The 23,515-nt window shown below is 37.7% G+C and overlaps 1 protein-coding gene and 1 pseudogene across 1 annotated transcript; both read right to left on the reverse strand.

The window, feature by feature from the left end:
• Positions 1 to 848: 848 nt before the first annotated feature.
• LOC149016018 (F-box/kelch-repeat protein At1g57790-like) lies at positions 849 to 1,928 on the reverse strand (annotated as a pseudogene).
• A 5,212-nt stretch (positions 1,929 to 7,140) lies between these two features.
• On the reverse strand, positions 7,141 to 12,809 carry LOC149016019 (uncharacterized). Its single transcript, XM_089156652.1, has 3 exons — positions 12,011 to 12,809; positions 10,902 to 11,084; positions 7,141 to 7,214 (listed from the first exon to the last, which is right to left on the reverse strand). Exons 1-3 carry the CDS (start codon positions 12,807 to 12,809, stop codon positions 7,141 to 7,143), a joined length of 1,056 nt encoding a protein of 351 aa, XP_089012778.1.
• Positions 12,810 to 23,515: the final 10,706 nt, after the last annotated feature.

Genomic DNA, 23,515 nt, shown 5'->3' on the forward strand with positions numbered 1-23,515 from the left:
GATTTATGAAAATCATGCCAAACACAACCTAAGTAAATGAGTCAGCCTGATCTGAATCATCTGATAATACAAATAGTTTTTAGGTTGAGTCCACAAATTTCATTTCACCAAAGAACCAAACAGTTTTTTGAATCATGAATCCATGGATTTGAAATCGATAGATTTTAATTTTTCTTTCATTTCAAATCCCTGGATTCATGTAATCAAACAGGCCCTAAGGGAATCAGTTTGCAATTTCACTACCAACAGTCATTTTATAGTCAAGATAAATTTAAGTTCTCTTAAAACCTCTAATTTATTCAAAGAAAATCCTTACCTCCAATGAAAAGCTTGGAACTGATTCCATTGTTACATATGAAAAGCAAATGATGAAGAGAAGTAGAGCTACTAAACTCTGATACCTGAAGAAATGTGGTATTCGCCTAGATGTTTAGAAAGAGGGGGAAAATAACTAAATCAGAAATTTTTTTCAGAACTCAAAACTATAATAATTTGCAGAAATGCACTGAAAGAGGACAAAAATGCTTACCTCTTGTAGAACCTTGCTCTTCTATCACTAATCAACAACTCTTAAAAGAAAAATACTCAATTGTGGTCTTCCTCCCTTTGTAAACAGTTTAACAATCAAATGCACAAAGAATCATCAAACTTTTTGCTTGATTGTTTTATGAAAATCATGCCAAACACAGCCTAAGTAAATGGGTCAATCTGATTGACTTGAATCATCTGATAATACAACCATGAAACAGATAAATTTATAATAAAATCAAAGACATTGAAAAGTAATCGGTCGAAGAAAACAAAAATCAAACAAATCTAGCTCACTACCCAGCAAAATGTCAGTCAATTTTAATAAAATAGAGTATAAGAAGAAAAAGTTGTAGCTAGCTAGCCAGCCTTTGTCGATATATACATAAAGATTAAACTGGGCTTGGTGTAATCCAGATGCATTTCTTATGAGCGAGTCCTCCTTGAGGATAGGCTGGCCATGGCTTAAACTGCTTGTCTGCCAAATCGAACAGAGGAAGAGCATGGTCACCAGAAATTGTAAATACATCGTGGAAGTATATACAGTTACCTTTACATTCAGGGAAGTCACGGGCTGAGATACATGAAGGTGGACTCAGACATGGAAAATACACACGGTCACCTAAGCTCTTCACTTCAGTTTCTGCTTAATACTAGTCTTAATAATGGTAGGATTTCCATGACCATCATCAACTAGTACTACTTCTCTTATCACAACTTCTCCGCCAAATATTAGTGTAATGATTTGTTGCTTGAAGAATATGATATCGTGTATCTCCAAATGTTGTTCAGATCGTCGATCTTCAATTAAAGTCCATCTCTTATCTCCAAATTTGGAGATTAACAAAAGACAAGGAAAATCAAGCAAGACAATTGTCATGAAATCAGAGGAAGATGGGCTTGCTGATAATACTACCTTAGCAACACGAGTTTTAAAAAGTTCTCTAGGAAAATATTCTTCGAAGGATAGAAGTTCTATGCTCAAGGATGGAAGTTCTATGCGGGCTTTGGTGAAAGGATTGAAGAGGCCCAAGGACGAATTCTCTTCGAAAATCAGCCAACCATAGCAGGATGTAGGAAGAAAATTCTTATTACTCATCTCCAAAGGGAAGTCCAGGAAATAAGATTTATTTTCGACAATGCTGAAGAATTCATAGGTTGTTTCTCCTTCTTTTGGATCCCTAGGAAACATCATTAAAAGAGGGAACTGGCGAGGGAGTTGGTTGGGAGTCTCTGGTAATGCTGATCGCCATGAAACGCAGACAGCTCGTAACCGAATACGATCGGCACTTTGCAATCTCGTCTAACAACTCTTCCGGAAGATCAGACCAATTTCCTGCTGATGCTGGTGATGCTGCTGCCATTTTTCTCTTTTTGGTACAACCTGCTGCTGCTGCCATTGCCAATTCCATATATATTTAATTCTTGCCGAAGATCGCTGCTTGGATATGATAGCCGCCAACACCTGCAGGAAGATTAATCTTTCGTAGACTGGAGATTGAATCAGGTTGGAGGTTTTTGACGATTCGGAAGTTGACGATCGATGTATCTCTGATTTTACGGTTGAGAAGAGTTTATATAGGGATGAGAATAAGGAGGCGTAAATTAGAAATACCAAGACATTGAGTACAATACAATTCAGACTAGGAAACTGACGATAAGGATCATTAGCAATTCAAAATTCGGGACTTAATTACAAATCGATGTTCTAAGAATCCTACGGAAAAAAAAAAGGCTGACTTGGGTATCAAGAAAGAAAAAGAAGAAAAAAATTAATTTAGCATGATTGGGTAATATAAAAGACTCAGTGACCTTTTTAAGTGGGGTGAAACTCTAGATTCCCAATTAGTGCAAAAAATTATCTCTTCCTCAATTTCAACAAATCCGAAATCCACAATTAGACATTCTATTAATCAAGTCTCACAATGAGTTTTCCAACTAGCCTTACCAAGAGCTCTAGGAACTTTGAAAAGTTTTTTGAACAATGAATTACATTTATCCACCATTAGTGCTAATATTGGCATGTTTGGGGCGATCAACGAAATAATTGCTTAGTCCTAGCATTGTAGGCAGGGGCGGACCTATGAAGGGGCCGGAGGGGGCCATGGCCCTCCCCGGATTTTTAAAATTTTATACATATTCCCTTAATTCCTTCAATTTTTCCGGTTTTTCTCTTCTGACATGTGAAATGTCACTATTTGGCCCCCCTCCAATATTGTGAACAATTTTTAAAGGTAAAATGATGGGTATAAATGTCATTCCTAATAAAAAACTAATTCATCAATCCCTATTTACTCTCCCCTCTCTTCTCTCTCATCTTTTCTTCCTATTTATTCTCTTCTGTTTCTATAAACGTGAGTTAAAGGAAATTTTTGAAAAAAGAATCTTATGAGGTATTCAAAAAATCAAAATGTTATTTCTAATTAAAAACTAACTCTTCAATGCCTATTTATTCTCCTATATCCCCTCTCCTCTATCCTCTTTTTTTCCTATTTATTCTCTTCCTTTTCTATAAGCGTGGCTTAAGAAAATTTGGAAAAAAATCTACTCCATAATTAGTCTCTTTCTCAATTTATTTATTGTTTCTCTTTTTCTCTTTTCTTTTTTTGTTATTCTTTTTATTTGATTTTATATTCTATGTTTCTTTATTTCTTTTGTAATTTTTGTTATTTGATTTTGTATTGTGAATAAAATGTTTATAGTTAGTAGGTAACTAATTACCATTAATTTGCATCTCTTACCTAAAAAAATTTTTTGGTTACATCACTTACTAAAGAAATTTTTGGTTTGCATCTAACTTTTTAAAGTTAAGTCATGTGTATATATTTTTTTATATTGTTGCTTTAATTTTACCTATATTTTGTCCGAAACAAAATATCATTATCAATAATTTATCTTTTTTTCTTCCAAATATGTGTGGGCCCCACAAAATATATGTAGGTCTATTTTTTAATTTAATAAAATAATTTAGAGGTAGGACCCCAAATGGGAAGGTTACCTAGCCTTCATTCTTCGCCCCCCCCCCCCCCCTATTGCATCCTGGTCCGCCACTAATTGTAGGCTTCTTTTTTTTGCCTCCGAAAATGAGTTAAGAAAGACTTGTGGTAGCCATTCAAGCCATCCCGTCAGGTTTTATCCTATAAAATATAATAATATCACAAGATGAACTATAAAACTCGATTCAAGAAGCCCTTCCATCTCCACCAATTCACTGATTTGAAAAAGAGAACAAAGACATTCAATTTCATTATAAACTTGCTATCCATGTTTCTACCTTCTCTATTTGATCTATTTTGTAACTCTTATAAAAATACAGAGCTCTTGATTTCTCATACTTAGAAACTAAGTTTCCTATCGATCAATTCTTGTTTTCCTTTGATCACCATTCAAGAAACTCTCTTTTTACTTCTATATAGTACTTGATTGGTTAGATAGTAGGCAAAAATCGCTATACATATTCCGTTCAAACGATTGTTGGAATTGGAGGTAATGTTTGGCAAATCTAAATTCTAGAATCCAATTCGTAGATTTCTTTTATTCCATCAATTTAAAGAATGTACAAACATTAACTTTTTTATCCTAATCCTTGCTGTCAAGAAAAGTGATATCCTTCTTCTTTTTTGATCTCCAATGTAAATTTCTATATTTTTTTTCTCTCTCTCTCAATTTCTATTGTATCTACTTAGGATCTCAATTTAATTGCCAACTGGTTACATCATGTCTTAGATATAATTATTAGACCGCTTCCATTCCTTCTCGAGTAATTTCAGATAACATTTTCATGACACAAACTCCTCCATTATATCAAATCCTAGAAAAAAAATCCAAGAAAATGTTCGTGGGAATGAAACTCGATATGAGGAAGGCCACGACAGAGTAGTTTGGAAATTTTTTTAAGGCAATAGTTGTGCAATTTGGCTTTGATGATAGGTGGATCTCCCTGGTTATGAGCTGCATTACATCCCCTTCATATAGATTTTTTGTGAATGGAAACACTAGCAATCCCATCTTGCCGAGTTGAGGCGTTCAATCAAAGGGACCCATTGTCCCCATTCTTGTTCATTATATGTGCATAAGGACTGAGTTCCTTAATCAGGCAGCAAGAAGGGAAGCAAGAATCAAAGGGACAAGTGTGAGAAATTGGGCACTAGCCATTTCCCATTCCCACCTATTACTTGCAAATGATACTTTGCTCTTTTCCTAGTCAAAACTTAAAGCAATAACAATTTGAAGGAAGCTTTAGATGTTTATTGTAGATGAAGTGGTCAGGCAATAAACCTCCACAAATCTAGTCTAATTTTTAGCCCAAACATTCCTTATTAGTAAGCATTATCTATTAATCCTACGTTTAAGATGATAAATTACAGATTACGACATGCATGTAGTATCATGCTAGAATAGTATATCGTCAAATGCACATATTTAGCACTTTGCATTGCTTCGTGTGTGAGCTAATGATATCACATTAGAAATCGGATTGAATGTGGTCAATAATAATGCAATCGACCAATAACAATTCAAGTCAACCAACTCTTTGACATAAAAAGAAAATAAAACATAAAAAATATAAAAATATATATAAAAAAATCAGCTCAATCACCACTCAATATCTAATTAAAGATGTTATATGCTAATAACCCTACTGTTGACCATTTATGTCAATTAGTATTGGAAAAGTTACAATGAATCACGGTAAGAAGTGAAGATCCTCTCCATTCAGCCTGCCCCTCCACCTATGCACCCGCACTTATATGAATGTGGGACCACAATTCACATGAGTGTGTTCGTGTAAGGCATGGCAATATGGGTGAATGAGTGAAAAGGCAAGTAAGGTGGAGAGGATCTAGACTCGAAGGCAAACAAGTCCTAAGTTAAAGTTTTAACTAGAAAGCATTATCCATGTCACAAGTCTACCCCTCTACCAATAAACCATTAATTTCACATTGAATCAGTCCACCACTCAAATAATCTATTATCCATTAAACACATCTTTGTTCAGTTCATGTAGTTTCCATCACTTTATTGCTCATAACTCTAAATTGCCGTTTGAATGTTGAGTTATGTGTTGTTTTTGTTATGAATAATATATATTTATGGATGGTCATTACCCCAAAAAGATCATACCAAAATATATAACTTCCAAATCAAAATCTCAAGCATTTTAGCATGCAATCCATTTACCGAAGATCTTAGCGATCCATCTTTTCATATCAAAATCATTTTATTGTATGTGAAAATCATATATTATATTTTTTTTATAAATCGTGATATTTCCATATAAGAGAAGATGCTAGTTTCATTATAAATATGTAATGAATAACTTGATAAAAAAGTTGGGACTCATCTTGTCCTAATTTTCTTTTTTGTATTTAATATATTTTCTCTATTTTATAACAGTTTTTTATTATTTTATTCTTTTTTCTAACCGATAATCTTAAATATATCAAGGGTAAGGGTGTCAATTGCGTACAGAAACTGTTTAACCATACTGAACCACGCCACCTAAAACCGCATCATACCGTACCGTTCAGAATTCGGTACGGTACGTACCAAAACCGAATTTCTTTGGAACGGTTTTGGTTTCAAAAATTCATACCGTCGGTACATTCAGAAACCATACCGAATTGATAACGTACCTAATTTAGGAAGATAAATGTAATTTTACAGTGAAAACACTCAACCTTTCTCTATTCATAATTCCCTATTTTAGTTTTTTATTTCATCCTTCACTCTTCTTCTTAAATTTACTTGCTTTGTCTCTATTAATTAGATTTACATACTTTGTCTCTCTTAATATCAATTTTTATTGATTGTTTGGTCACAATTTCATTAGAATCTTAATGAACTAATAACAAATGTGACATGGGTTTGTTTGTACCAAGAGTGTACCGCACTAGATACCGTGTTTAAACCATTTTTCCATACCAATTTAATACCGAAATCATACCGAACCATTTTTACAAATACCAAAACCGTATCGTACAGTATAAATTTGGTACAGTAGAGTTCTGGTTTTCGGTATCAAAGCTGGTACCGTACCGATTGACACCCTTAATCAAGGGTGAAGAATATCATACATACCACCACAAAAAATCGAGTCTTGACATCACCACTAAAAGATGTTGATCACTAAAAGGTATTTATCACTGCTAATTGAGCCGCTTCTTTAATGGTATGATATTATATGCTCTTGGTATAATCATGGGTTAAAACATCCTACTATACAATATGATACATTTTGAAAATCTCTCTCTTATAAAACACATATTTAATCATAACAAATTGTATAAGCTAGCACAATACAGTACTCGATACAAATACTTAAAAAGTACTTGACCATATGACACTCAACTCCGAAATTTAAACTGTGAGAAAATCCCCCCTCACATTATATCTTTATTGGAATGATCCTCGTGCAAGAAATGATGCATTAGTCTTCTAATACTTATTTTCAAGGCTAGACATTATATTCTAATAATTTTAATTAAACAGTACCTAATACAGTGCTAAATCAACAAAGCCACAACAAAATTAGTCCTCTTTCCACTTCTGACTAAATAATAGGGGCACAACTAAGCTCTCTGGCAAAAATATATGCAAACTAGTCCAAGCTCACCAACTGTAGAGTTGAATTGTGTAATCAATAACCTTCCCATTTGTTCCTACAATTTTCCAGTATCTTGATCCTGAAGTCCAGAACCCATAACAAAGCAGTTAGATAAATGAACAAGAAATGCGGGAAAAGTGTAATACAAAAAAAAAAAAATTCAACATCAGCCAGCATAGAAGCTCAACAAAAGTTTGCATCCATCTGATTACACTACTAATGTTTTTCTACTGAGAAGCACCAAAAACACTTCCTGAAGTTTCTGATCTGAGAAACAGTTTCACAGGGGTTTGATTGCTGTGGTTCTAGAAACATCTCCAGTACAAAAATGGGCCTGTTCTCTGCAAACAATTTATAATTTTACCTACAGTTACAATATTAGTCATTGGGAGCTTTTAACCCTCTACTAATTCTCATTGCATTTCATATGAAGTCTAGCCAATTGGTAAATACGTTAGTTGGACAAACAAAATTACTTTCAATAGAAGAAGAAATTTTTTTATGCCATTTCCAGGTAGAGGCTTTATCCAAGGATTCAATTATAAATTGGTCATCCCTTTTTGGTCTTGGAGCTAGTTTTGGTCTAAACCAGTAACAGTGGAATTACTTCTCCAAGAACTTGAGAAATCTCCAACTAGTAATAAATATGAAGTGGTTCTGGAAGAGAAAACAATAAGCCTATACTTCTTGAACTCTTCTTCCATGAAGAGTGACAGCATATCCCCTATGTTAATAGAACAAACTCCTTGATACCGAGTTTAAACAAGTGTAACTTTGTTAATGTCTACAGATCTAAAGATTGGAAGCGCCTACAGTGAATCTATCTAGGGTAATCAACCTAGAGTAATTGCAAATTAAGGATTCCTGAACGTCTCCACTGTTTATATTAGGGCTGCAATTGGGCCGGGCTAGGCCAGGCTTTTGTAATCCCAAGCCCAGCCCTATATGTTATAATCTGAACCCATTCCCGCCCTGACCCTAGTTCAGGGCCAAGGATTATTGTCCCTGGCCCTAAGCCCTACAAGGCAAGCCAAGCCCATTCCCGCCCTAATTGGCCCTAATTGGGTCGGGTCAGGATGGGTTGGCACTGATTGATATTTTTTTCGTAATTAAAGAAAATTATATTTTAGTTACAAACATAGCTATCTGTCCTTAATAATTTTTTTTTCTTAAATATCACATGGGAGGCAAAAGAAAGATGTCCATATTCATGATGAAAAGTTGGGGTGTAGATTTATTAGATATTAATTCTCTATATACTAGTTTTTATTATTTATAATATATTATCTCGCCTTAGTCCAAAAAAAAGAACTAAAAATGACTTAGTTCGAAAAATAAAAATTATCTTAAAAATAATATAAACAGTGAACTCATAATCTAATATGATCAAAATGACTGAAGGTCAAAGTCGAGACTTAAAGTTATATCAATGTAAATGTGAAGATTAGGGTAAAAATTTAATACATGATCAGGGTCAAATTAACATTAAGACTAGAGCCAAAATTAGGATCAGGATCAGGCCAAATCAGGTGAATGCTTATTACATTGGTAATGAAGATATAATTTATTTTTATTAATTTTTTTACAAAACATGATAATGTTTTTAAAATCTGACATGTGTCAAATATTCACCCAAGTGGATTATAATTAATTCATCTCCATATGGGTGGAGGGTTCATACTCAAATCAAGGTCAAAATCATGGGCCTAGATCAAGGCCAAGATCAATGTCAATATCAGGGCCAAGTTCAGGGTCAGGATCAAGGCCAAGTTCAGGGTCAGAATCATGGCCAAAATCAGGGCCAGAATCGGGGCTAAGATCAGGGTCATAATCAGGGTCATGATCAGGGCCAAGATCAAGGTCAAAATCATGGCCAAAATCAGGGCTAGAATCAAGGCCAGAATTAGGGCCAAGAGTAGGGCCAAAATCAGGGATAGGCCAGGATGGGCTGGACGAGCCAGAGAGTAATCCCAGACCCGCCCTTGACCCTAGTTCAGGGCCATAATATTTTGGCCATAACCTGCCCTTAGGACCAAAATCTTTAGCACAAGCCCTATTCGGGCTCAGGGCAGGCTTTGGGCGGGTCAAGGCCGCCAGAGCCAAACTTGCACCCCTAGTTTATATAGATAAATAGATAAAGAAAGTAAAAGCAGAGCTTTGATAGTCGCTAGCACAAGCTATCGATGATTTGGGATACAAATGTTCTTCCCTTAATTTCGGTTGTGTGAAGAATCCAACTGAAAACATAAGACTTTTCTGACCCAGATCCCGGCCCTAACTACCTTGGTATACCTAAGGATTCTGAGTGTAGAACTTAAGTTTAATCTTACTGTCAATTTTAATTCCAACTCTTTTCTCTCTTCTTTGACCAACCATAAGCTTTGAAGAGAATAGGAATAGAAATAATGGATAAACGGCTTGAAATTGTGCCTGAGAGCTGCTCTTCAATAATACAGGTCCTTGAAAATAAGACTAGTAATTAGAGAAAAAGGGCTACTAATCCTATGTAAAACTATTTGTCTTTGTGTGGATACACAGGCATACATACCCAAAATTTGGGTAGATGCATCACACGTGGCAATCATTCATCATTCATTGGGCACTCATTGGGAGATATCCTCCAAGTAGAGGATCCAAACCAAACCCTTTGAAGGATGGTTACCTGAGATCTCTAAGAATGAATTCTAGTGTTCATATGCAATATGGAATTGGTTCCACAAGTAATTATGATCACTTCATAGGGTGTTCTAGAATTCATTAACAAGAGCATACCCATAAACAGAAACAGGTATCCTATTAACTGAATAAGTTTACTGTACATTTGATAATAAAACAGGGAACTGGCAAAGGTAAGGACCACGGATAAGTATACACTATAGGTTTTGTTTATGGGTGAAACAAAATCAATAGAACAAGCGACATTGAAGGGTGGGAGGATGAGAGAGAGAGAGCAAGAGAGAAGCAAAAGGAGGAGGAGGACGAAAACCTGAAATGGCAGAAGGGAAACACCAATCTGCTAGCTGGGAGAGTTGTCGGACTGGAGTAGAGCCCTCATGCTATAGATTATGGATAATCCAAGGTCTTCAGAGGTTTCCAATGCAGAAGATGGATTTGATCAATAGGCTTCAAGACAAGGGTGTAAGAGATGTGTTTTAGGAGCCTCATTTTATATTTAGATGTGAAATCACCATTAGTCCTCATCCACTACAGATGAAAATGTAGTCTTTAGAGGCCCGATTGGAACAATTGGGCAATCTTAACTGCATTAAACAAAGTCGTGAAGAATCCACATCCTCCTATATCCAGGAAAAGCCTTGTTTTAAAACTACTATTGGCGTAAAACTCCAAGGATTTACAACATCAAGACTCAAGATAAAGGCCAAACAACAAGGTATGGTGCAGATCCAGCCTCAAATTGAGCTCTTTTTCCTAGGATTAGGCATACAGTTGGTCATGTAGGTACTGGGCCTCCACTGGATGGGTTTTCCTGCAGACGGCCAACTTTTTTTTTTTATACGAATAAAAAGGTTAACATTAATTTAGAAGCAATTACATAAGTAGGATTGTAGGTTCATATCTTCATAGCCTATATCCGTTACCAAAAAAGCCATATTTGTGAAGCATTGTTGGAGCTCAGGGGATGGGAAAACATCAAAGCTGATTGCTAATGTTCTGTTAGCTACATTTAATAATTTGTCTATTACAGACAAAGGCCAAAATGTTGTTGTTGGTTTAGGTAGGAGTTGTGCTAGTAACTCCAAGTTACTCCAAACCATATTTGCTTGAATTCCAAAATTATCTGCAGCTTTGATTCCATTGAGCAGTCCCACAAGTATTCCTTCTAGTGTGTCATTAGAGTTAATCTTGCCAAAATTGATGGAGATTATATGTCCATCGGCTGCTATCCCCATGCTCCATCCCACGACGTTCACCCGTTTGTTAAGAACCCCTGCACACATTAAAACTACATTAGTCAAACGTGGCATATTGTTACATAGGTTATCAACCACCCATGTTGTTTCACCCATACTGTTGGTTGAGCTAATTGATGGGTTGTTTGTTTCATAACCACCAGTATTTTTTTGTGAAGATCTAACCCACAAATTAATGCTGGACATAATTTTGTTTGGTCAGTCATTTTATTTGAGAATATCATTGAGTTCCTCGCATGCCATAAGAAATAACAGGTAATTATGAAATTAGAGAAAAACCAATTTGCAGATGCCCTATCAAGTTGACGCTGAGTATTTTGACACATACTTAATATCGAAGTATAACTCCAATATTCTGTTCTTAAACCTAATGGCCCAACTGCATGGATTCTCTTTGACCAATCACATGAGATCAAGATATGCCAGCTAGTTTCAATTTTTAGTCCACACATCGCACACTCAGGTTTGATGTTGTTCCAGTGGGCTAACTTGGCTCTAACGGGTAGTCCATTATGTAATACTCTCCAGAAAAAGGCCAAAAATTTGGGATGGATTGGGATCTTCCACATAAACTTCCACTATGCCTCGTTCAATCGAGTCATAGGTGTTGATCTATCATTTGCAATTGCTCGAATTGCAGATTTGACTGTGAATTCACTATTTTGGGATAATCTAGATATCCAGATGTCATCCCGGTCAGTCAAAGAGAGCTGTTGAAAAATATTGGAAATGGGGTTAGTGGAGATCAGAGACACTTCCCTTTCCATAATTTGTGGATGGTTGTATGCTTCTTCAACCGTAATGTGCCGTTGCCTCATTGTTAGATTGTGTTGGGTTGAGTCTATCATTCCTTGAAGTGGTGACCATGGGTCAAACCAGAAAGAGGTTTGTCTTCCATTGCCTACTTTCCTGCACGCCAGTTTTTTAAGTTGTGGAAGTATACTTGAGATATTGTTCCATGTCCATGACCCCCTTTTTTTGGCAACTTTTGGGTCGAAAATGGACGAATTTTTGAAGAACCTAGCCTTCAAGATTCTGACCCATAAAGCTTGTGGTTGCGTCAGCAGTCGCCATCCCTGTTTGAGTAATAATGCTTTGTTGTAATCTTCCAGTTTCTTGAATCCCAGGCCCCCTTCATGTTTTGGTTGACAGCACTTATCCCAAGAGATCAAATTAAGCTGTCTTTGTTTTCCAGGTTTGCCATTCCAGAATTTTCTGCAAATGCCGTCAATTTTTGCACACATTGACTTTGGATACCTTATAAATTGCAGTTGATATAGGGCCATTGATTGGATGGCAGATTGCATGAGAATCCCTCTTCCCGCAAATGTTAAATTATTTGCTTTCCATCCTGCCATTTTGGTTGCCATCCACGCCAGGACAGGTTGAAGTAGCCTTGATTTTCCTCTTCCGACAAGCAATGTTGTTCCCAAGTATGTAGCTTCCTTCTTGATTTCCGGAACTTGCAAAATGTTCATTAATCTATGTCTATCTGTAATAGATACACTTCGACTAAAGAACACTCCACTTTTGTCGAAATTAATTTCTTGACCTATCAAGTCAGAGAACAATTCTAATATTGCTTTTAGTGCTAGAACTTCTTCCATGTCTGCTTTACAGAAGAGAAAGGTATCGTCAGCAAAGAACAGATGTGAGATTTCCGGTGCTCCACGTCCCAATTTGATACCACTTAAAAGGTTGAGATCCCTGTACTCATTAAGTAAACGAGATAAGACTTCCATAATCAAAAGGAACAGGTAAGGACTTAAAGGACACCCTTGTCTCAATCCTCGTCCTCCTTCAAATAAATAATATGGAGATCCATTCAACTTAATTGAGAAAGAGGGTGAAGAAATGAGTGTTTTAACCAGGGAACACCATTTGTCATCAAACCCAAGGAAATGAAAGAGCTTTAGAATGATGTTTCTATCCACTCCTATCATAAGCTTTAGACATATCAAGCTTAAGAGCAAGGAAACCCTTCTTTGATCTAGAGTTTTTCATAAAGTGGAAAATCTCATGAGCAATGAAAACATTATCCGTAATTTGTCGGTTTGCTACAAAGGCTCCTTGATTAGGTGAAATAAAACTGGGAAGAAGTGGTTTCAATCTTTTGGCCAAAATTTTAGCTATGATTTTATAGGACACATTACATAGACTAATAGGTCGGAAGTCAAAAACTTCCCATGGATCCGCCTTTTTAGGAATAAAGCAAAACAAGGTATGATTTACGCCAGGAGGAAGGACTTCATTTAAAAAAAAGTTTTTAACAAAATCACACACCTCACCATTGACTAAGTCCCAGAATTTATGGAAGAAAAATGCATTGAACCCATCAACTCATGGGGCCTTAAAAGGACCTAGAGAGAACACTGCATCTTTTATCTCTTGAAGCTCCGGGATCAATGCCATTCCTCTTACATCTTCCTGAATCGATGGGAAGAGGCATTTGGCAAACTCAGGGTCCAGGGGGTTCGTGCATTGATATAAATTCTTCATATATTTCGCGAAAACCCCCGCGACAGCCGTGGGATTAGAATAAAAAATTCCATTATCCCAAATGGTGTCAATTTTCCTTTGATGGAGATTTATTTTGGTTGATAAATGATAAAATCACGTATTACGATCACCATCCGAGATATACTTTCCCCTAGGTTTCTGAAACCAAAACATCTCTTCTCCATTCAAGGCCCATTCCAGGTGTTGTTTTTTTTGTTGGATCAAACTCCAATCCGGAATCCTCTCATTCTCCAACACCTCAATTTCCAAAGAAATTTTATGAAACAAATTATCCACTCTACCAAAGACAAATGAGTTCCAGTTTTTCAAAAATCGGGAAAGATTTGCTAATCTTCCCGGAAGAGAAAAACCCATGTTTTCTTCCTAGGCAGACTGGCAATCAGAGAGAAAATTAGGGTGAGAAAACCAGGCATTTTGAAAATGAAAGAGTTTCTTTACCAAACCTAATTTACGGATTGGTTCCAAAATTAAGGGATTATGATCGAGCCCTGTCGCGGGTAACTTATTTATTCTAGGATTGGGAAACGTTCCGACCCAAGAGGGGGAACAGAAGACTCTATCTAATTTTTCCCTAACAAGCTTAGGTGGAGCTTGTCTATTAGTCCACATGAAGGGACACCCAGGAGGTGCCAATTCTAGCAGTTGTTCATCCATCAGAATTTTCCGCAAAGAGGACTGAGCACCCGAGGATTTGAAAGTGCCTCCCAGCTTCTCCTCCTTTTTGAGAAGCTCATTAAAGTCACCCATTAGAATGAAAGGGTCATGGAGAGTTTGTAGCACGGCTCCTAACTCAATTCAAAAGAGCTTTCGGTCCTTACATTGCAGGGGGGCATAGACGAATCCAATCACCCCAAAGTAGGACCCTAGCTGAAATCTTAAAAAGATCGAAGATGGATCATAGTGGATTAATTGTGTTTGAAAACCAGGACTGGCTAACACAATCAATCCACCCTTCAACCCTTTAGTCCCCCTACAGTCAATATGCTTAACAACATCAAATCCAGTGAAGAGCCTATTTTTTTCCATCACTAGTCTCAGATGATCCTTGCACTTGGTTTTGCATAAGAAAATAATATTCGGGTTATGTTTCTTTATCAATTTCCCTAAGCATTGCTGAGTGAAGTTACCATTGATGCCCCTCACATTCCAAGCTAGGATTTTCATAATGCTTCCAATAAGGTATAAGTTCAACAGAAGAACCTTAAGCTCACAAAGTTTTTTCCACGACTTCTCTCCCCAGTTGAGACACACAGACCACAATGACAAAAGCTTAATATATATAAAAGTCCACACAGGAAGGGTGAAACCTCAAACAGATTCCACCAGAACAGAATAGAGGCTACAGCAGACATATAGTCATAACTTACTTAGGGCCTGTTTGGTTACATGAGTCTGGAAATTTCAAATATCTAGAGATTTCAAATCTATGGAGTTATAATTTATAAAATTAGATGTTTGGTTGTGAAATGAAATTTGTGAATTCATCCTAAAAAATTATTTGATCGACGTGATTTTTGTGAATGTGTAAATGTATAGCTTTTTTGAAATCTTTGGATTTCACCCCTTACCCATAAATCTACAGATTCACGTTTTTAGTGTAAAAAGGTGAATCTTTAGATTTCATGAATCTAGAGATTTTTACAACCAAACAGGTATAATTCTCAGATTCATGAATCCAGAGATTTGAAATCTCTGGATTCATGTAACCAAACAGGCCCTTAGAACATGCCTTAAGTTAAGCAAAGAACCTATTTCTAGAAACTGGATGAAGCTTACGCAACCAACTCATGATAATAGCAAGAATTGAAATAAACAGAACAATACAGAAATCGAAAAAAATCAGAGTATTTGTGATATGGGAAAACCTGAGGGGTGCCAGCTACCGGATCCACCATTATGTTCTGAAACACTGCCTGAGGAACTTGTTGAATTGGATCAACCTGTCGTATTGGTATAACTGGATGGGGATTAAGCAGGTAACGTGCCTCAACCGAACCCCAAATAGACCAGAACAGATTATTGGGTTCCAAGTATTGAAGCATTAACTAGTCAAAGAACATATTGAAATGATCCAGTGGTTGTAGTTGCATGTAGTCCGGGGAAGTCCTTAGGCGTTTGCGAGTATTTGGGATCGTGATGATCGGTTGGTCATCCCTCCTAACATCCATATGAGACCCTTGATCCATCATATTCATCTCCTCACTTGTGTTATTCACATCATTCTCAACAAAGGTATCATGTGGCTCGGTTTGAGTCTACGCATCACAGGTTGAAATCTTTGGCATTCCATTCATCCCATTCATCGGATCAGAATTCCCTTCTACCTTTGGGCAATCGCATTTTGAGACCAAAGTTACAGATTGAGTATTCAAAGTATGAATAGACACTCACTCCAGCTTCTCCAATTTTTTCAGAAGCAAGTCCATTTTGTCTATTAGTAAAGGATCCATTCTCGAAACCGAGACTTCCGTTTCATTTTCTTTTTCCTTTTCATATTTCCCAAGTCCACAAATGTCTCCCTCCTGCATAGCTTCATTCCGCTCCACAGGCATTTGAGGAGCATGAGTAGCATCCTTCAAATCATCATCATTATTGAAATTTAGAAAATCTTCAAAATTAAAACTCTGAGGAACTTCGGACGCTTCCAAAGACAGTACCTCATTACCTCCTTGTTCATCCTCAGCCGTAGCCAAGCACTTCTCCATTTCCAAGTTCTGAGACTTACTTGTCTCAACAGCCTTCCCCTTGTTCAGTATTTTATCCCCCTGAACAGAAATATTTTGCCCGTCCTTCCCTGAAGCAACAGGCCTTTTTTGGTTCTTCACTACTTGTAACTCAGCACACCAATCATCCTCCTTTCCACTCTCCGCCAGCCTTGCATCCACTTGAAGCGGTAGAACATTACTTATTTTTCTGTAACGACCCCCATTATCATCAGCCACACGCCGACTTCCAGAGTTACCTTCACGACTTCCATTCCTAACACACCGACGCCCACCATTATCTGGGAAACGCCTGTCCCTCTGACGTCAAACTTCACCAGAGGAGGGAGCTGGAAGAGATGTGCCAAACAAGTGGATGTGAGAACCCAAGCACTCTCCACTAGATCCTGATGAACAATGAAGATGAGAAATTTACAGCCTTCATGACCGATCGTGAAAGTTTCTATTATAAAGGCATGTCATTCCGATTAAAGAATGCGGGAGCAACTTATCAAAGGGCTGTGAACAAAATCTTTGAGGATCTGATTGGAAGGAACATGGAAGCATATGTGGACGACATGCTAGTAAAGAGCCTTCAACATTCGGGACATACAACTGATTTGATAGAGGTATTTTCAGTCTTAAGAAAATATCATATGAAACTGAACCTAGAAAAATGTGAGTTCAAGGTGTCTTCAGGAAAATTTCTAGGGTTCATGGGTTCTCAAAGAGGGATAGAGGCTAATCCAGTCAAGATACAAGCTTTGATCGATATGGAGCCTCCAAAGACCGTTCGGGAGGTACAATGCCTAACAAGTAGAGTTGTAGCATTGAACTGGTTCATAGCATAATCGGGAGAAAAGTGTCCGCCATTTTTCAAAGCCTTGAAGGATTTGAAAGGAAGCAAAGAGGCACGATGGACGGAGGAATGTCAGAAAGCTTTCAAGAATCTAAAAACCATGCTTGGGAAGCCACCACTTTTGTCCTGACCAGAAAAGGGTGAGACTTTACAAGTTTACTTAGCAACTTCACTTTCAGCATTTAGTGCAGTTCTTGTTCGGGAAAAGGAGAAAAAGCAATGGCTAATCTACTATGTCAGCCGCATACTCTTGTATGCCGAAACCAGAAATTCAGAGATCGAGAAGCAAGCGTTAGCCCTAATGATTGCAGCCTGAAAGCTAATGCCATACTTTCAAGCACACCCGATCGAGGTATTGACCACTTTTCCTTTGAAAAAGTTATTTACAAGCCTGATTTATCAGGAAGGATGGTCACATGGTCAGTAGAACTTGGAGAATTCCAGTTAGATTTCAAGCCTCGTACAGCCATAAAGGCCCAGTCCTTAGTAGATTTTATGGTAGAAACTACAACTCCAATGGAAGAAGTTACCGAACCCAACATCCCGACCATGTGGGATATCTATGTGGATGGTTCGAGCGACAAACATGGGGCTGGAGTAGGAGTCTTTTAAAAAGTCCAGGAGGCTTTATCATTCGGTATGCTCTATGGTTCGGGTTCGAAGCAAGCAACAATAAGGCCGAATATGAAGCTTTTATAGTTGGCCTTTGGTTGGCGAAAGCTTTGGCAATATCTAAGATGATTGTGTACAGTGATTCTCAGCTTATTGTTAATCAAGTATAGGGAGAATATGGGACCAAAGAGCCTAGGTTGCAGAAATATCAGGAGATGATAGAAATCCTAAGAAAAGAGTTCAAAGATGTCAAAATATGTCAAATCCTGAGAAAGAAGAATACCATGGTGGACGAACTCTCAAGGCTAGCTAATGCCAAATAAAACACTCTTGAGCCTTCGGTCTACATTGAAGAATTGAGTTCCCCTAGCAACCAAGTGAAAGAAGTTTCCTACATTGAAGATGAACGATGCTAGATGGACCCGATCGTTGAATACATCTGAGATGATAAGCTGCCCAAAGACCCAAAAGAAGCCAGAATTGTTCAAGTTCAAGCAACAATATTCCCAATACAAAATTGAAGGTTATATCAAAGATCTTTTGCTGGACCACTGCTCAAATGTCTAGGACCAGAAGGATCGAAAATTGCTTTAGCAGAGGTACATGAAGGGATCTATGGATGCACATGGGCAGTCGGGCACTAGTGCACAAGATTTTGAGGCTCGGGTTATACTGGCCAAAGGATCAAGAAGATGCTATGGAGTATGTACACCACTGCAACAATTGCCAAATTCATTCGACCGTGTCAAAAAGCCTTGTAGCAACCCTAACGTCAATTCTTGATCCAATCACATTTCCAATGTGGGGAATTGACATCATGGGAAAGTTCACCAAAGCTTCCGGTGGTCGAGAATACTTGATTGTGGCGATCGACCACTTCACCAAATGGGTTAAAGCAATCCCCTTGGAAACTATTACTGAGAAAAGAGTGGAAAAGTTCGTGTTGGAGTCAATTACCCATAGGTTCGGGATCCCAAAAGTTCTTGTCACTGACCATGGAACACAATCCGACAACCCCCAATTCGAGCAATTCTTCAACACATACATGATTGAGCATCGAATGTCATCAGTAGCATATCCTCAAAGAAATGGTCAAGTAAAGGCAACCAACCGAACCCTACTAGATGGGATAAAGAAGAGACTCGAGTCTGACAAAGCATTGTGGGTCGAAGAACTCCCGAATGTGCTTTGGGTTTACCCAACTACAGTTCGAACATCAACGGGAGAAACTCTATTCAAGTTAGCTTACGCATCAAAAGCCTTTGCTCTAGTAGAGGTGATGACAGGGACTCTCAGAGATCGAGAATTTGAAGAAAAAGCAAATGAACAAGGGCTGTTAGACAGTCTGGATCTACTAGACGAAGTCCGAACAAGAGCCATCGCACGAATACAGCACTATCAAAGAAGAGTAGCCTCTCACTACAATGCTCGAGTAAAGCACCGACAGTACCGATCGGGAGACCTAGTCCTGAGAAGCACTCTAGCCTCTGATCCACATCATCAAAGGAAACTGGATCCTTCTTGGGAAGGACCATACATGGTTGTGAAACCAGTTGGTTTGGGAGGTTTATAAGTTGAAGAATTCGGCAACCAATCGAGAGCTAGATCGATCGTGGAATGCAAGGCATCTTAAGAATTATCTGTAGAAGTCATTTTCAGCCTTTGAAATCTAATACACTTCAATTTTTTGAATTCGCAATATGATTCATATTTTTTAGAACCAAATCTTTTTTGAATGGAGGCATGACATGATTGCATAGATGGCACCGATCAATCCAAGAGGCATTGGCTATGCCCGAGTGAGACCTCCTGACAAAGCATTGGCTTTTCCCGAACGAGACTTCAGAAGATGAGGCATCGGTTTAAAACCCGAGTGGGACCTCCGAACACTTAGAAGAATTCTCTGGAATTCTCTAAGTTGGGGCACCGGTTTAAAACGCAAGTGGGACCTCCAAAAGCTTAGAAGAATTCTCTGAAACTCTCTAAGTCAAGGCATCGGTTTAAAACCTGAGTGGGATCTCCGAAAGCTTAGAAGAATTCTCCAGAATTCTCTAAGTCGAGGCATCGGTTTAAAACCCAAGTGGGACCTCCGAAAGCTTAGAAGAATTCTCCGGAATTCTTTGAGTTGAGGCATTGGTTTAAAACCCGAGTGAGACCTTCGAAAGCTTAGAAGAGTTCTCCGAAATTCTCTAAGTCAAGGTTTCGGTTCCAACCGACTAAGACCTTCGAACAAAGCTTTGGTTTCGACCGACTAAGACCTTCCAAAGACAAGGCTTCAATTCCGACTGACTAAGACCTTCGAAAGACAAGGCTTCGGTTCCAATCAACTAAGATCTTTCAACCAAGGCTTTGGTTCCGACCAACTAAGACCTTCTAATGAGGCTTCGAATTTCCCGAATAAGACCCTATAATGCACTTGCTGAGAATTTACTACGATCGGGTTATCATCAAAGAATATTGCAAGGCCTCAAATTTTTCGAGTGAGAGCAATCAATGCGACATTGGACATTCAGGAGAGTGTCTGACTCTTTGCATTCTCCATTCCAATGATTGTGATTAACTGGAACTATACCAAGACCTCGATTGTAGTGAGCACTTGGCCTGGGGGGCTTATGATACAAGGAAAATTTACACCGAACCAGGTTCATATTCGGTTCAATCTTTGACCTCGGTCTAAGGCAGCCCAACCACGGTCTAGTTCAGACAACTGTAAGTACCGAACCCTTGCAGTTCCAAGGATGAACTTGACCCCAAAGAATTCGAGATACGTGATTGAGTTACAAACGGTTACTGCTACTCTGAGAAATCATGTTTAACATGGAGACTACCACTAATGCGGGGGAAGGATCGTGCCCTATGAGGAAACTACTTCCTCCCCCGAGAAAAGGGGTAAAACTCTACAATCAAACAGCCACTAATGAAGATCATGAACGAATCCAACGATCGAGAACAAGAGGTAAAACCTATATAACCAAGTAGCCTATGCACGACAGAGGTATCTGAATTGTTTCCCTTACAATCGTATTCAATTTATGCTCTGCAACTAGCCAGAGTCTTGTGATCAGTTCCATAACTGACTTAGCTATCGGAGGTGGCTTCCTGACCCCACGATCGGGCCACTTCTAACACTGTTTTGCAGGTGATTCCTCAAGCATCTCAAGGTTGAGCAGATTTTGGATGCATCGCATTCCAATTTTCTTTTCATTTTTTTTTCTTTTTCTTTTTCTTTATTAAACCAGACCAAAATGCTACCTGTAGAGAAGACACCTTCAGTCTAAACCACACAAGTGGCATTAGTCTCAGTCTCAGATGTTCTCAGTAAGAGATTCTCTTTTCAGTCTTTTTGCACAAGGCTAGGTGTTTTTTATAGGAGGCCATCATCAGTCTAGTCTATCTTTCCACTTTTCAGTCTTGCTTCATGCCCTCCCATTTAGGTACACTAAGTACCAGTATTTACAAAAGCCGCTTCATGCCCTCCCATTTGGGTACGCCAAGTACCAGGACTTACATAAGCCATTAACATTTTATTTCTTTTTCTTTTACTTTTTTTATATTCAATTTCAGTATTGCATTACTATACCCTATCCATTTCAATGTACCTCTTGCATTTCAATTATCACTTTGCCTTATCTGAATAAGACTTAACACAATTCATACAATCCCATAATTTAAAAAACAAAGCATGAAAATTCTAAATTTAACGAACATGAACATCATTTTAAATTCATATTAACAGTTCAAGCATACTATCAACATTTCAATTCGAATACTTCAATCAAGTTCTTAAGCTGTCATTCAATCCCATGCATTTTTGTTCTATTCACAAAGCAATATATCATGCACTTTTCATTGATTGCATGAGTGAATAAATAAGATAGTGTTTATATTAACATGTGAATGCTACCTGTCTACTAAGTGGAATCACCCACTTATAACATACATAGGTTGGTCAATATCACTTACCCATTCCTGTTCCATGTTCGTCTCTCGATCTTGCCTCAGTTAAAAGTATATTCTCTCTCTTCTATTCAAAATGATTATCGGTTATTTTAGGATATGCAGCCGAAACTTTTGCAATCTTTCTCTGTCCTCCTTTCTCTTTCCTCTCCTCTCCTCTCAGTCTCTCTCTGTACTCTCTCAGTTTTACACTTCAAATTAACTCTCTCTCCTCTCTTTCTCTTCTCTTTCTCTTCTCTCTCAATACTTTTGTCTTTCTCTTCTCTCTCCACTCCACTTCTCTCTGTTTACCCAGAACCACCTCCTCATGCTCTTTCTTTTACCTTATCAAAGTTATTTAGATAAAGTAATGATATGGATTGAAGACACCACTTAATTATATATATATATATATATAAGAAAAGCATGCACTCTACCTTTTTCGCAAATCTTTTTATGTCCTTTCCTGTTCTTATCATTTTTCCAAATACCAATAATGTTGTACTATTTGCTATTTCTTTACTTATTTTTTCAAGGATAATTTAGATTTTTTAGTCAAAAATTATTATTAATTTATCATTAATTTTAATCCCTCTCTTAATTTCTCTCTCGATTTATCTCTCGACCTCTCTCAATCTCTCTCAAAGTCTGTCGCTCTCTTTCCCTCCCGAACTCTCTCTGAATCTCTCTAAATCAGCACTCTCTCTAAATCTCTCTGAATCTCTCTGAATCTCTTGCTCGATCCCCTCAATCTCTCTCAAAGTCTCTTGGTCTCTCGATGCCCCCAATCACTCGATCTCTCTGAATCTATCTCTCGATCTCTCAATCTCTCTCATCTGATTTTTCCAAATTCCCAGTTTCAATTATTGCAGAATTTACCTCTGTAAAGGTTCAGAACAAAATAATAACTTAAGAGATATTCTGCAGCTTCCGTTGAATCAAAGTTAAGAGCTTCTTGAAGTAAACCCTTGCACAATTCAAGTTCTTCTTGTGGTATATTTGTTAACGCATGTTCATTGGCGGTTCAGAACAAAGTAATAACGGAAGAGATATTCTGCAACTTCCGCTGAATCGAAGATAAGAGCTTCTTGAGTAAACCCTAATTCTTCGAAAAGCTTTAGCTTGTTCTTTTTTCTTTTCTTTTCTTCTTCTTTTTTTTTTTTTTTCCCTGTTACTCGTAGTCTAATTCTGCCCCTCACAATAGATGTTTAATTTTCACACTCGAGTCCTCGAAAGATTTGAACCAACGATGCATCATCCGTATTGATAATTTAAGGGTTGTTTACGCCATTTACAATGTTTTCCCTTCACTGTATTAAGACACAAAATCTGTCTCTCCTCTGTTTCTAAATTTGCTCCTGTCTTCAATTCCCTAATCAGTTCTATTGATGTGGATATTGTCGTCATAACTTGGTTGAACTTGGTCAGATTGGTTGAGTTTTCTTTCATACATTCCTGAAAGTTATGTTTAATTGCTATAAAAAGGTAGCTGCTTTTAGAGTTCAACTAATACAAGTTGAGTGCATGTCCTCATTTTATATCTCTAAGACATATGGTAGATAAGATCTATGTTGATGGGCTGAGATATTTTGATTCAAATTGCCTAGAACTTACTAAAAATGGATAATTCATTGCTAGGGGGAGCTCCCTGAAGGATCCAACCTTCATTGCTTATGCCCAGGTTTTTGCTCCCCATCATGGTTGGGTCATTAGAAAAGTTGTTGCTGTTGGGATGTATGCTCTACCCACAAAGGCGCAGCTCTTGAAAAAGTTGAATGAAGATGGTAAGTAACCTTGAAACCATTTCAATTAGACTTCA

Source organism: Hakea prostrata, chromosome 5 (genome assembly GCF_041222555.1).
Source record: "Hakea prostrata isolate BN-2017 chromosome 5, UWA_Hpros_2, whole genome shotgun sequence".
Lineage (NCBI taxonomy): Eukaryota > Viridiplantae > Streptophyta > Magnoliopsida > Proteales > Proteaceae > Hakea > Hakea prostrata.